Source organism: Pygocentrus nattereri, chromosome 10 (genome assembly GCF_015220715.1).
Source record: "Pygocentrus nattereri isolate fPygNat1 chromosome 10, fPygNat1.pri, whole genome shotgun sequence".
NCBI classification, from domain to species: Eukaryota; Metazoa; Chordata; class Actinopteri; order Characiformes; family Serrasalmidae; genus Pygocentrus; species Pygocentrus nattereri.
In genome coordinates, this window is record NC_051220.1 from 22,834,797 (window position 1) to 22,850,519 (window position 15,723).

The 15,723-nt window shown below is 40.8% G+C and overlaps 1 protein-coding gene across 4 annotated transcripts in view; it reads left to right on the plus strand.

The window, feature by feature from the left end:
- mideasb (mitotic deacetylase associated SANT domain protein b) overlaps positions 1–13,986 on the plus strand; it is a 29,955-nt gene extending 15,969 nt beyond the window's left edge. For 3 of the 4 annotated variants that reach the window (XM_017694491.1, XM_017694490.2, XM_017694492.2), the window contains exons 3-13: positions 497–775; positions 2,054–2,405; positions 2,888–2,954; positions 3,778–3,920; positions 5,559–5,662; positions 7,271–7,346; positions 7,822–7,910; positions 9,360–9,503; positions 9,602–9,739; positions 10,138–10,322; positions 13,530–13,986. In XM_017694491.1, the coding sequence (XP_017549980.1) occupies positions 497–775; positions 2,054–2,405; positions 2,888–2,954; positions 3,778–3,920; positions 5,559–5,662; positions 7,271–7,346; positions 7,822–7,910; positions 9,360–9,503; positions 9,602–9,739; positions 10,138–10,322; positions 13,530–13,758 (1,806 nt within the window). In that variant the 3' untranslated portion in view covers positions 13,759–13,986. The remainder of the gene's footprint in view (positions 1–496; positions 776–2,053; positions 2,406–2,887; positions 2,955–3,777; positions 3,921–5,558; positions 5,663–7,270; positions 7,347–7,821; positions 7,911–9,359; positions 9,504–9,601; positions 9,740–10,137; positions 10,323–13,529) is intronic. The other variant, XM_017694495.2, reaches the window with a different exon arrangement.
- The last annotated feature ends 1,737 nt before the right edge of the window (positions 13,987–15,723 follow it).

Consider the following 15,723-nt stretch of genomic DNA (forward strand, 5'->3'; position numbering starts at 1 on the left):
ACACCGATATCATGTCAATGAAAATTTAGGCATGCAGTTGGCACAGTGTTAATCGTCAAATGATGTCTTTTGTTGATTTGATTTATTTATTTTTTTATGTGAAAATGAATTAACTTCTTTTCTAACAGAACAAACTTAAACATTGCATTTGTCTGCAGGTTTTGGTACTCAACTTATATTTGTTTACTGAGTTTAGCAGCTATTATTTGCTGAGAATAAAACAATATTAAATCAGCCTTTCCACATTTTTCTCACATTTTTTAAATATGGTAATTCAGCAAACAAGCTGTATTTATGAATTTAAAATGTGCAATTTGTTCTCTGTACAGTAACTTATTTTGATTTAGAACCAGGGGTGCCTAAACATTTGCGATGACTGTAAGGTAATTTATATTTTTTGGGAAAACTATTTCTTTAACCATACCTACTATTGTTTATAGGTATTATTTGCCTGTCTTTATCTCTAGATTTCATTTGATGTGTTGCATCCCTCTAGGAGCCACACAGGCCCTGGAGTCCCTCTGCGTCAGCTCCTTGTCGAGGAATAGAGGGCGTGAGTGCCAAACGTGCCCGAGATGAGAGTCTTGTGCCACTAGTTATTCCCGTGTCTGTGCCAGTGCGGCGGACTGATACTTCCCCAGACAAGGAGCAGGCCTCTCTCTCAGCCAGCTGGCCTCTTAGGCCCAATGACCCCAACCGCCCTGACCACAACCCTTCTGTCATCGTCACACGCCGCCGCTCACTTCGCAACTCTTTGTCCGAGAGCTCCGGCCAGGTGAGTTTGGCTCTTATGCCACTATACCAGTATTGCCCAATCCTAATACCCAGCCCTGCGCATTTTGTGCTTTCTCTGCTCTAATTTACCCACTTTTAATCAGCCCTGAAATTATGATTTAAACCCAATATGTTGACCCAACCCAGAGCACGAAGGTATGAATCTGAAAGGCAGGCTTACAATACACTTGTCAGACCAGGTCTGAACCCATTAAATAACCAACTAGAGACTGAACAAAACCTGACTTTCTTAATGATGGTGCCTGTTGAGTTAGCTTAACAACAGTTACCTACCCGTCACCAAAGCATTCGTAAAAAATTATCGTCAGTTTTTGCTTGGATAAACTTAATGCATTGCTTTCTTGCTGACCTCATTCATTGGACCTTGCTGACAACAGCACAAGTGACTCCCATGTTCCAAATGAAGTGTTTCTGGTGATAAAAGTAGGACAGAAGAATGAAGCAGTGAAACAAATTTTAACAGAATGCTTTGAGGGCCAAAATCCATTAAAGGTGGGAGGGCGACTATGGCAAATGTAAAATTTTAACCCAACCTGAGCCTGACAAACATTTGAGAAATGATGTCTGAACTTAACCAGACTGAAAGGGAATAGTCATTTGGTGCCCTTTGAGTTTGGACAAACATTTCAAGACCTGCTCAATTAGGAATTGTTAAAACATCTTAGTGTTAATATCATCTTGACTAGTAGAGAGAGAGTTCATTGTGATGCTCGCTCTACAGTTTAAGAATCATCTTTTTACTAAGATGGCTTTAGGAAACTGAACCTTAATTACTCGGTCACATATTTTAGAGCAGAGAAACCTTGATGTACTCCAGGGGTGGCACAGCAGGACTCTAGGACCAGGGTTGGGAGTGCGCCAGGTCACAGTGTCAATCCTCTGATCATGATCTCTTTCTTATCCAAACTCCACTCTGCTGTTAAAACCTGAATGAAGTCTCCTAGTAATCATTGCTTTTTGCTTTTTAGTCCTCTTCCTCTGTACTCTAATCCTCTGTATCCTAATCCAGTGGAATTTCTTTTTCTCTATCTTTTGTTTTTTGTTTGTTTTTTTCCTCTTTCTTCTCTCCTTTCCTGCCCCTCTACTTTCTCAGGGATAGGAGGATCTTGACTCTAGTGTTTCACAGATTAGGCAGATTACACAGTTTATTTTTGCTATCCAGAGGAAGTGCTGCCATAAATACTGTCATCTGTTTTTGTTGTTGTTTGAATGTTTTGTTTTGTTCTGACCTAATTTTTGCATCTGTCCCAAACTCCAGAATGGCGGACCAGATAGTGCTGGCGATGCTGAAGGCAAATCGGGCAAGTCGAAGCGCCGGCCTCGTCCTGAGCCCCTCTTCATCCCGCCACCCAAACAGGGAACCTTCATTGCCCCATCCGTTTACTCTAGTATCACGCCCTACCAGAGCCACTTGCGCTCGCCTGTGCGGCTGGCCGACAACCCTCTCACCATGCCGCCCTACACCCCTCCCCCCATCCTCAGCCCTGTGCGAGAGGGCTCAGGCCTCTACTTCTCCACCTTTCTCTCTGCTGCTGCGGCTGCTGCAAGCACCCAGGGCTTACCCCCGCCCGCCACACCCAAATCAGCCACCCGCAGCCTCCTACGCTCCAGTAAGTGTCCTGTAACTTGTGTCCCTCTTACTGTATGTCTTCTGAGGAAGCACTGATGACCATCCAAGTGTAGATAAGAAGGATATGAACATTTTTCACTGATAAGACTGCTGGTTTTTAAACTACTAAAATGATTACTATTAATAATTCTGTTAAGATACTACTGCTTCACATATATTTCATCTAAGTGCTGATTAAATCTCAAATGGAAATTATCATGAAATTACTGTAAGTGAATAATCACTGTTTTATTAATCATTTAATAACTTCTTGTTGTTCAAAAACTTGAAATATTAAGCATCCTAAGCATACCTTCTGTAGTATTTCAATGTAAAGTTTGTACGTTTATTAATATGACAAGTGACTGCAAATGAATGTATATTGGTAAGGCACTCCTAAATACAGCTTGCATATGAAGCTAATTATGTGTGCAAATGATTATCTTAAAGTAATGGAGTATTTTGTTTTTGTTGTGGGTTTAGACAGTACTGAAATTACTCCTCCGGTGCTGTCTGCTATGAGTGAGGCCACTCCTGTCAGCATTGAGCCGTAAGTACTGATCAATCGTGTGCACCCACAGTTTTGCCTAAACATCTAATTACCCTCCACATACCCCATATAAGTAGTAATCTTGATCATTTATTTGTTGTAGAAGCCAACTTAATTCTACTGTTAATATATATATTTTTTTTTCTAAATGGCACACAGTGCTTTCGTTATTTCCTTATTCAGACAGCTCTCAGCCTGAATCCTTGTTTGTAGTTTTGGGTGACAGTGTGACTCCACTGGTCTTGGCTTCAGTAGTAGTGTTTCTGTGCAAGCGTTGGGGTGGGAATTGCATGCTCAGCAAAGCAGCCTGTGCTGGTCAAGCTGGTTCATCTGTGTCTAAGAACCATGGTGAAGTTGGAATACATGCAGTTTAATGAATTGCCATCTCTTCCCATTGGGCTTGCCAGAAGTGTGATAAAGGCAAATCCTGGAACGAAACAATAAAGCAATTTTTTCCCTTATCCTCTACCTTGGCAGTCATAGACTTGGAACAGGTGGCTCTGACCAACTTGAATGTTGTGCAAATTACCCATGGCCAGAGTCTGTTCGTTCTAAAATACTAAGGACTTCAAAGCATAGGCTCTATATTGTGGTTTAAAAGCAGAATGCCTACCAAATTTTGAAAATCAAGGTGTTTTTCGTAATTTTAAGCACTGACATCAACAGCAGAAGTGACTGTGGTCAATACTAGTCAATATGGTCAGTCACTGTGTTGCAAACTAGGTTGCATCATTCTTGGTAGATTTTTGTCATGTTATTATGATGGCCCAGTAAAAGGTCCTCCATTTTCTCTCTCCTACTCTCTCTCTTCCTCCCCCCTCAGGCGGATAAATATTGGGCAGCGGTACCAAGCGGAGGTTCCTGAGCTAAGGGAACGCTCGGCCGCAAAACTCGACCCACACAAGGCAGAGCTGGTGTGGGCGCCTCTGCCAGAGCTGGAGTCCAAAGGCCAGCAGCAGGGGAGAGGTAACCCCACTCACACACAGCGCACTGCACTCATCTGCTACTGCACTTCTGCAGTTGTGTAACTAACTCTTTGTAGATTCATAGATATTGCAGAGATAAATGGAGTTTATTGCAGACAGAGGAAATAGCATGTGGTTCTGACAAAACCTCCTGTCCATAAACAGTAACTTTATAGGACAAGCAAAAAATTATTTTAACTTCTGATAATGAAACTTAAAGTTATAGCTTGGCAGTTTGTCTTCTGTGACTGTATTCTGTGATCAGGTTCAGTGTGTCAATGTTTCTCAAAATGTGGTTTGTGTCTGGTTAATGTTTACAGTATTGTGTAATGTTCCTATTGCTGGAATTTTAAGAGAAGCAGAACAAAACAAAACAATCATCTGACATAGAGTACCATCACCAAAGTTAATAGTGCAAGCTTGGCCAAAAGTATGTGGGTACCCCTCCTAGTTCAAGTGTTTGTCAAGGTTTATGATATGATCAAAGTTTAGTGTTCTAAGCCTGACCAGCTATTTACAAAATGTTTACAATGCATGGCCATAATAATTCCAATTTATGGAATGGGATGTACCAATTAGGTCATACAGGAGTGATGGTCAGGTTTCTCCACATACTTTTTGGAAAATATCACAGCACTGTACTGTGCAGATGTTATGGACCATGTATCATTAATTTATTTACTGTCCAAAACAGTGAGAAAGCCACACACACACACACACACGCCGCTTCACCTTCTGGGGTATGGGGTTGCTGGAGCCTATCCCAGCTGTCATCGGGCAGAAAGCAGGGTACATCCTGGCCAGTCCATTGCAAGGCAGACAGACACACACAAGACATTCACTCACACACTCACAATTTAGGAGCAATTTAGCATGACTGTCCAGTTGGCCTGACTGCATGTCTCTCTCTCTCTCTCTCATATATATATATATATATATATATATATATATATATATATATATATATATATATATATATATATATATATGTAGCACCAGTGTGGGCATCCTGGATGGAAATAAAATCACAGAGGAGCACCTGTAAAAGAGGAAATTACCACAGGAACTCATGTAAATTTAGTCCCATCCAAATAGGGCTGTAGAAGTTGGTTGCAGTTTCTGGTTCTCGTGAACCAAGCAATACAAAACATTCGAAGATGTCAGAACACCAGCAGCTTCTTTGTTAGCTTTTCCAATTTTCTTTTTTTTTTTCGTTCTTTTTCAGTAACGGCTTCTTGATAGCTCCACCTTCTTTCAGGCCCATAGTGTTATCTTCTCACAGTGGAAGGAGTACTGTGATGTTTAGTACTGTATTTGTCCTTCCTTATTCCTTATCCTAATCCTTATCTTATGACCAACCTCCTCTGGACTATCCCCTGAAAATTTACTAGCTTGTACTTGGTGGCTATTTGCAGAGTAGTGTAGAATTTTATCAGTGCCACTTATTCCTACCCGAAACTGCTTGAAAAGTTTGCTTTTTCAAAATTTCAGGCAATGCTGAGTGTTTTCAAGTAGTGTTTAAAGAAAAAAAAAGAACATTTGTGTTTTCTTATTGAGAGCAGCAACATGCAGCCACTCCATTCATACTTTTATTTGAGTAACCTTGTCATGTTGTTTCTCTTTGTCTTTCTGTCTGCAGTGGATGACCTCATGCACCTGGCCTGCTCCAGTGCATTCTTTGGAGGAGGGACCAATCAGGAGCTGGCCATGCACTGCCTCTATGAGTGCAAGGGTGACATCATGGTGAGTGGAAGATGATGTAAGGCTATACTGATGCTGCGCAAATGGACTGCACTGCCTAAAAGGAGAGCCAATATGGCAGATTAATCATTATGACTCATGCTGGCAGCAAATTTCCCCTTGAAATCGTTTTATTTCTGCACTCATGTAAGACATAGTTGGGTAAAATCCCTGAAATTGACTCAATCAAATTTGGTCATGACACTCTGCAAAGTTTAAGTGACTAAATGATGAAAGTGTTTCTAAGCCTGTGTGTCCATGTGTCTGCAAGTAGTATTATGTGCATTGCTTTGCTTTCTGCGTGCACTCAGCTGAACCAGCAGCAGCACAGAGGCCAGCCTGTTAATGCTGAGCTTTCACTCTGGCGCCATAGCAACCATCTGTCAATCACAGAGATACACTAAAGGCAACTGGACCACGTGCCTCTGTGTTGGAGCTGCAAACTGTTTGCCTGCATGACCGCTGTCCTTGTACTGTATAGGATTATCTGGCATTGATGATGGCTTCTGGTTACATTAGAATACTTACAATGGCATGAAAATTCAGTGCCTGTACCGACTTATTTTTTGCATTTGTGTTTAATATAGCGCTGCTGTGTGCTCAGGAACAGACCCAGAAGGATTAGTCTTTTGCTTTGGGCCGTCCTCAGTTTTACAGCTCAGTGCTGAAAAATAAAGTGACAGATCGCATTGGAGATGCAGGGAGGGAGAGTAGGAGAGGAATATTAGCCAGTGACTGGTGCTGCTTGGTTAAACGCCTCCAGCGAAATGCTCTTGCCTATGTTGCCAAGGAGATGGAGGGTGTCTGGCAGCTCTCTCTCTCTCTCTCTCTCTCTCTCTCTCTCTCTCTCTGTCTCTCTCTGTCTCTCTCTGTCTCTCTCTCTCTGTCTCTCTCTCTCTCTCTCTGTCTCTCTCTCTCTCTGTCTCTCTCTCTCTCTGTCTCTCTCTCTCTCTCTCTCTCTCTGTCTCTCCCTTTTCACCCCATCTTTTCCTATTTTTTACTCTCACTTTTTCCCCTCTTTCTTTCTCTCGCTCTTTAGGTTCCTTTGTTCTCTTTATCTCTCTCTCTGTCTCTCTCTCTCTCTCACTTTCTCATTCTCTTACTTCCCTTTTCAATACTCATTTCTTTATTTTTTTACTACTATTTACACTCTAACTTTTTTCTTGGTCTCGCTCTCTTGCTCTGTTTTCCTTTCTCTTTATGTCCCGTCTTTTTTCTCTCTGTTTGTCTCTCTGTCTGTCTCTCTTTTTCTCATTGTTATTTTGCCTACTATTTTATTTCTTGTTCTCTCTTACTGTCTGTTTCCCACTGTCTGTTTCCTTCTGTTTTTCTCTCTCTTGCCATTTCTCGTTCTCTGTTTCTTATCCCCCACTCCCCCACTCTCTCTGTCTCTCTCACTGTGTAAGATAGCGTTCTTTTTGGTTCTTATTAATCTCTTCATAACAGTTTAGGCTGTGGAGCTGGTCATCACTTTGCCCTGTCAGTTTTCCCCCCCACAGGATTTTTTTTTAAATAATATGGTGAACGATTGATATATGTTAAACTAAAGCACTGTTATTTTTAGTTAAAGCACCAAATTTAATAATCACTGTCCACCTTTTTCTTTCCCAGGGAGCCCTTGCCCTTCTTTTGCTGAAAACCCCCATCTTTCCCAAATCTCACCCCCTGGCAAACTACCACTACTCTGGTAAGTACCTCAGTTTACCCCCTTTAATTATTTTGCACTCCTTGTTTCTGTTTCTGTCTCCTCTCTCCCCTCTAGGCGAAACCTCTCTAACTGTGTTTATGTCCTGCTTGGTGGGACTTTTTCTGTGCTGGAATTCTGCTCAGTGCTCACTGTCTCTGTCATAAACAATACCAGCTGAGTTCTGGGGGAGGGGTGGGCTAGGGAGTCGGGGAGATTATTGGGTGAAAGGGTGGGGGTGGGTCAGCGTTGTTGGTTACAGACTTGGGAATGGGTGAGGAGAGAGAGAGAGAGAGAGAGGTGGAAAGGGGGAGCATGTTTGCAGCATGCAGTTAATCCCTGTAAGAGGACAGGAGCACCATTGTTTTTTTGTCTGTGTGTGTCCTGGCTGTCTGCCGTGTGTGTGTGTCACACTTGTCTGCGTCACTCTTTAAGCATATACCCTTACCATAAGTCTCTCTCTGTCTCTGTCCTCCAGGCTCAGATAGCTGGACGCCTGAGGAGAGACGCTGCTTCAACAAAGGCATCGCTGAGTACAAGAAAGACTTCTTCAAGGTGCAGAAAATGGTATGACCTTACAAGATGATCCTGCCATCAGAAAGATGTCTGAATTAAAAAAAAAAGAAGAAAAAACAAATTGATGTGCTCCATCATATTCAGTCACTTTAACATAGAGCCACATTTTTAGTTTTATACAGTGCTAACAGAGGAAAGTCTGAGCTTTCTACTGACACCAGTTTTTGCATCATTTATTGATTTATTTTTTGTACTTTATTTATATTTAACTATATCAGATTTTGGATCAGATGTTCTCAAACGTTTCCTGTTGAGGAAAAAGGTCCTGATGTTTATTCAGAAACAGCCTAAAATCTTTAGACAAAATTAAAACATTTATTTAGACATTAGCCAACTTAGGTTAATATGTTAATATACAGTAATAATATAAGTGATAACACAGGCACAAGCAAATCTGACGGTGGTATCTGGTGAAATGAGATGATGCTTATCAGCTGAATACACTGAACTTTTTAGCATTCCCGGTTTTGTTCTGTTAAGGCTTTTGCACAGCTCACTTTCTTCCTCCACTAAACACAGCTTTCTGTCACAAGCAGCAAACCCTAGCCAGAAGCTGTCTTTTACTTAATTGGAAATATACCAGATCACCAGGTGTCTTTCAGTGGCTTAAGGACACAGTGCCTCTTCTTAACTTGAAAAAGATTAAATATTCAATGAAAGATAATTGTAATACATTCTTAAACATCTTCTGTTTTCATTCCCCTCCCCTTTTTATTCCTGACTATTTTGTTTACACACTGTAAAGTAAATGGCATGTAGCCTTATTTGTCTGTGGATGGGGTGGAAGGGGTAAGGAACAAATTGAGTTTTTGGTATTTTATTTGTTTTGTTTGACTGTGACTGATTTTTCTCTATATTCTTCAATTCAAGTCTAAACTAAAAGTAGAAAACACGTCATCCTGCATTGTGTCCAAAAATGTCCAAATATGTGAATTCAGCACTCTATGTTGACACAGACATTCAATTCTGCAACCCCTAAAGATGGGTCTAAAGCCCCGCCGAGCGTTTGACTGGAGCAGTGGGAATGCATAACTAAGCATGTAACATGAGAACTTGATCCACTAATGCTCTCATGGCTGAGTGCAATCAAATTCTCACAGCAGTGTTCACAGCATCTAGTGTAAAGCCCTCTTAGAAGAGTAGAGACTATTACTGCACCAAAGGGGAATCCCATATTCATATGTTGGAATTCAGAAGAATAAACATGTTGTATGTTTGAGAGTTTGCAATGTATTTTTTAATCTAACAGTAGAATTCACTTCATGAATATGAGAATTTATTTGAAAAGAAACCAGTAAACCCCAAATACATCCCAGATTTTTTTTACCTAAATTTTAGTTTCTACACATTGCAGCTTCCAAAGCAAAACAATACAATACAATGTGTCACATGTCTGTCTGATTGTGTTCAATTGCCAAATCATGATTGTTTGACTTAAAGGTGAGCTCCAAAACAGTGGCTCAGTGTGTGGAGTTCTACTACACCTATAAGAAGCAAGTGAAAATCGGCAAGAACGGCACGCTCATGTACGGTGAAGCACAGCTTCCTGAAATGCGGCCCACAGAGGAGGAGGTGGACTATAAAGTAAGCTATTCTTTGGGTCTGTGGGTTTGCGTGGGTGTCTTAATCTCACAGGGACGAGTGCAACAGGTAGTGTTTATAACCTCACTTCTTCCAATCAGCAGAGTTCACAGAGATTTGAATTGCGAAAGGAGGAGGAAGAAGTCAGGAAGTGGGACGGGTCAGGTGACAAGAAGAAAGGGAGCAGCCCTGGCCGTTTGACGGAATCTGTACAGGCCACTGAAAATGTGAATTACAAGGTGAAGGCATGGATAGATTTGGAACACTGAATTTTAAGAGTTAGATGCTTATTGGTCAATAATTTAAACAAAGTATTTTAACAGAAATTACATAATTGAACAATAAGTTCAAAAAAATCTTAAGTTTTAAGATTATTAATGAATAATAAGATTGCATAAGTCCTTGCATCTTGAAAGGTTCACTGATTTTTAGTATGACTTGCAACAACTGCTTGCATTGGAAGGAGGCTATATCTGGCTGAATTGCAAGTTGTACACAGTGCCCACTTGTGGCCTCCTACAAGAACAGCATGAGTAACAGCATACTTCTTTAGTCGCAGTCTGCAGGCCTATAGATTGAGTGCTCAGCTGTGCAATGCTGAAGACTGTGAATGACTGACTATAATCCCCCTCTACAGACTGGTGCGGTCCTGGTCTTGAGGAATCAGGAGGATGGCAGGAGGGATCAGCCTGTGTTCGGGGTCAGCCACACCATGGCTGCACCTCCTAAACCTCGCCCAGAGAGCACAGCACGGAAAAGCGGGGGTGGAGCCAAAAGCACCGTGGGACAGGAGGGAGAGTTCCCCTGCAAGAAGTGTGGCAGGTAAAAGATAAGCTAAAGTTCATTATTGGAAGGCCCAGACAGAGTAAAGAAATCAGTGTTGATGCTTAAGGAATATTTTTTCCCCATACGCTAGATAGTCACTCAGCGTTCATCAAATAGCTGAAAAAAGGAGCAGTAGACTAAAGCGTGATTTTATTATAGATGACAGAAAAATGTTATACAGTGTCTGAAACTTCATAAGCAAGTTTGTTTGAGATTATTTAAGAATTCTGTGCACTTTGAGGCAAATGTAAGCAATTGTATGATGGTAACTGGGGATCAGAATTGGCAGATATTTGCTCCAAATTCTCAATTGGCATATTATTTTCCAGCCAGGTATGAGCCAGGTAGATGCACTCATTCTGCTATACTTGTAGCATAATTATCTGTGATCCATCACACTAAATACTCACTTGCTACTTTCTTTCAATATAGTGCTTTATTTGATTTGTCTTATTTACTGATTTTTCATGTAAGAATTTGAAATGGCAAGCCATTTAAAAAGCAAATAATGTTATTTATGATGTAACTTTGGCTAATAGAAAGTACTTTGTATACTAGCAATGTACTGGTGTCATCATATGTTCACTTAGCCCACACAGTGTGAGCTTCAAGTAAAAAAAATAAGGGTTAATAAATATGGTCAATTTAGCTCTAAAGAAATTTTAATCAGCCATAAAAACACATGAGCAATGCATCCCTAATGCTAATGGATGAAAACAGTTATTAGTCTGTTTGTTAGCATTAGTGTAGTAGTGAGTACCAGTCTAAAACTCAAGAAGCAAACTTTGGCCACTTAAAAAACACTCAATAAAAGCAGCAATGCTTTTAACAGAAGATCAGTAAGAGAGGTTGTGATTAGTTGACACATTTGACAGTCATGTGGCAGTTATTGTGACTGACATTTCACATTTAACACTTCAATATTTGCCTAATTCACCTAGGCATTACAACTCAATGTGTATGTTACAGCAATAGTATATATCTTACATTAGTATATATTGCAACTTGTGTATATATACAGGGAGATTCACTTGAAAGAGGCCTCGAATATTCTGTAACTCTTGCTAGGGCGAAGCAATCTGAACGCAGCAGCATGCAATGTGCTCCTCCATATATGGAGCTTTGAACAAGCTGGGATGCCCCGGCATCAGAGTAATGAGGTAGGCGCCGGACATCCGTTGCAACGTTAACCTCAGTTTGCAACTTTCGAGTGCATACCCCAGTACCCCTTCATTTGTGTGGCAGAAAACGGAGATCACTTCCAGCATTGCATGCAGTGCAATCACATACGTCAAGGTGTGTAGCGTATTTTTATTTTTTTTTGGTTTAGATTGCTTCATCCTAATTGGAGTTACAACAGAATATTCAGAGCCTCTTTCGAGTGAATCTCTCTATATAACCCATACATACAGGTTTAACTGAAACAACAGTTCTATCATACTGTATATGTTTGATATTTGTTTTTGTTTTTTTTTTTATCTTCTTGTCTGTCTTAGCCGAGCTGCTATTTGTTTGCTAAGCGAATAGAATGCACCTTGCCATAGCAGACATTTTCAGTGGTGGAAGTGCTAGCTGTATGTACTAACTGGCTCAGATTGCACTAAGTAGAGCAAGCACAGGAGCTATGAGCCGTTTTATGAGGAAATCGATAAAGCCTGGCACTTCCTCTGGGTAATCCGCATCTGAAATTGTCAGAATAGGAAGCAATGAAACGGCAGCATCTGATTCCAATAGGAGATTTCATCTCAGCCATGGCAACGACTGGCTTTGTTATTATCAACAGTCTCTTAGCAACTGAAAGTCTTATGCGATGTTGAATGCCGTGCACTCTGGTCTACGCATGTCTGCCCAGTGACTGTGCGTTTATGTATGTGCTACTGTGTCTGTGTGCATCTGTGCACTTAGAATATGAAAACACCTCGTACATGCTGTCCTTCTGCCCACTCACCATTGGCCACTGCTGCCCATCTGTGTTTTGCTAGTGCATCTGCTCTCTTCTTGTCAAAAAATGAATCTATCACTCATTCTTTTCGGCCATCGTACTCTGTGGTCATAATCTGCAAATGTGTTAAAATGGTATGACTGTGGCGTCTGAATCTCATTATCTGTGATATCAAAATAAAACCTCATCCTCAAAATGTATGCATATCAGCAGATGTACTGACATGCATCTCCATTGCTGCTCCTGCAGAGTTTTTGCTCCAGCATCTGTTATTATTTGCTGTAGTATTCTGATGTTCTTGATGACGTGCATTCTGTTTAAGATGTTTGATTTGTGCAGGATGGTAGGTCTTCCATTACTGACACAGTTTTTGAAGTGTTAGTCTGTTTTGGACAGTTAGCTGACAACCAAGGCAACACAATAATAACTGACTAGTTTATTGAAGATTTTCCATGATTTTCTTATGGTTTGCGGTGATGTGCTTTTGCTCTAGCATATTTTCTGGAGAAAAACCTTCACTGTCTTTGCTGATACTCATCCCTACTGAGCAGTTTTTAAACAATTAATAAACTTCTAATGCAACACACCTGATTTAGTTAAACAAGAGCATCTGAATGTCAGAATCAGTTGGATCTGATTAAACCAGCAATAATGTTCTGTTGCTCATCAGAATATAAACTATAGCTGCAAACATTTAGTCAAACGTATTACTACCCATTAATTCTTAAAAATATTAATGTTTGTCTGCTCATTATTTTGACAGTTAATTGAGTAATCTCGATTCAAGGACATAAAGAAAATTGGATTGTATTGTTTTGGCTGTGCATTTTTGGTTCACTTTTGTGTGGTTTGATGTACCAAAACAGTTTCACTTTTGCATGACCATTTTCCAATTTCTGTCCCTTAGTATTAAACAGCATGTCTGGTTACTCATTTAAAAAGTAGCCCAGGCTGAAACACTCACAACTGAATAGGCTAATTTATATTGGATTTCGTGACCAAAAACTGTAATTTTAAAACAGGCTGTTTTTACAGCTTAGTTTCTATATACAGACTCTATGGATTGGGGATTAAATGGTATGTTTTGGAATGTTGACACTTTTAATATTGTTTACATACTACTAAAAATTTGACTCTCCTTGATTTGAAGCTTTTAAATAAGGTGCGCACAAATTTCAAGCAATATTTTGAGTAGTGTACGCAGTGCGGTTAGAGCTGGGAGGCTGTCCTTGAGTAACCTGTGTTTCTTATGCTCCCTGCAGGATATTCTATAAGGTGAAGAGCCGCAGCGCTCACATGAAGAGCCACGCGGAGCAGGAAAAGAAGGCAGCAGCTCTGAGGCAGAGGGAGGCTGAGGAGAAGGCAGCAGCGGCAGCCTTGGCAGCCAGCCAGCAGAACGGAGCACGAGGGGAGCAAGTGGGACTGCGGCGGGCCAGTAGTGAGGACTCTTCAGACGAAGATGAGGATGCAGACGATGAAGACTGGCACTAACGAACATTTACCTTCACCGTGGAGAATCAGCAGGCACTTTTACAGTCTGAGCTGATACACCAGAATGTGTAAAGCGCTGTACAGTTGGAAGGTTCACGCTCTTTTGCTGCCCTCTCAGGTAGGGCTGCACAATACGTATGATGTGGACGAAATAGCGTATTTTGAATTTATTGCTACATATTGCACTTGCAATGCATTAAAACATTGATGGTTTACATGACACAGTTATAAGTTGGCCTGTATTATTTTGCCCAAAATTTTTATTTTTTTGGTTGTTTGAATGCCTTTATTTATCAAAACAGACACAGAAACTCATCTGGAACATTGGAGACTGTGCTCATGCATGTACATCACTGGCTGTGACTGAAATGAATCTCTAGCCTCTCTTTAGTATTGTGCTATATAGGTGGGAACTATTTAGTTTACTAAATAGCAGTAATAACACAAAAGAATTAATTTGGTCCTTTTCTCCTGATCAGCTTGAATCACTTCTCAGCGGTCACTAAAAACAAACCAACATGAATTGATTACAAGGCTGAAGTTGGCTTTTTATTTATATTAGTACACATGAGCATAACACTTTTAAAAAGTGCAGGGGGGCGAGGACAAAGTAAAAAAAAAAATTCTTGGTCTGTGAGTGCAGAAACATGCAGTTTACCAGTCAGTAGTTTTGCTGTACAATGAATAGCATTTTGATTGTCGTTTTTAATTATACATAGAGTTAAGATAGTCTGATAAATCAAATTTTCAATGGCTTGGCAGTCATTACTGTTAGCAAAGATTTCTCTGTCTATTGCTTAGCACCAAGAGACTCAGAATAGATCTACATTTTGTAGTCAGCATCATACACGTATAAGGAACTGTAAGTCTACGCTGTTCTCTCTATGGGGAAAAATGAATGTCATTTTCGAAGAAATTATTGCCATCATGCCCTGTGGTAAACTAAAATGAATTATGAGGTGTTTAAGGAGTCAAAATACTACTATTGTTACATGCAGCGGTGGCAGCTTGCACACTTAATTGACATCAGAAGCCTCCTCAAAACACCCAATGTGAGCCATCGTTCGTGTGTGTGTGTGTGTGTGTGTGTGTGTGTGTGCATATATATCATTCAACAAAACATATCAAGTCTGCTATAACTTGCACAGGCCACAAAATCAAAATCACTTTAGTATTCCGTTTTACGATCAGGACACTCGGACCACGGTGTTCAGTAGTACCTTGAAGTGCAAATAGAGATCCATTTTGGATCACAGCCACTGTTATTAGTTAAAAGGCTTATTTAAATATCGCAAAGGCCAATATCAATATCACAATAATGATGAGCAAACTGATGTATTGTGCAGCCCTACTCTCAGGACATGCAGTAGACATACACCTTCAGGGACTGGCTTACTCCCTTCGTGTGTGTGTGTACGTACGTGTGCGTGTGGGTGGGTGTGTGTGTGTGTGTGTGCACATCCTCAAGGCATTCAGGGTTTATTTCCCAGGCATAGGGCTACAGGGAGTACAAGCCTGTGTGTGTGTGTGTGTGTGTGTGTGTGAATAGAAAGACTAGTGGTACGGAGCACTGTCCCTCAGCACTTTGAGTCCTCTCGCAGCACATACTTACCTGGGTGTACAGCTCAAGAAGTCCATCCTGCTCCTCCACCAATTACAGGCTCGCTTCTTCCCTTTATTCTCGACCATGACTAACATGCAGCAATAGCTCAGTCGCTGCTGTGGACACTGCAGGACACACAGCCTAGCAAAAAGAGAAGGAAATTAAGAAGGACCCAGTCACCCGTGCTTTTCGGTTACGTCCTTCTTTCTTTATTTTCTAGATGAAAGTCGGTATTTACTGTTTTTTCTTTTTTTTCCCTCCTCCAGTTGACTGCCAAAAGCTTGCACAGCCGTACTCCTGATAACTCACTGATTTTGTAGTGCCGTAACTTTGGGCTTTGTTTTTGTTTAGTTTTGGACTTT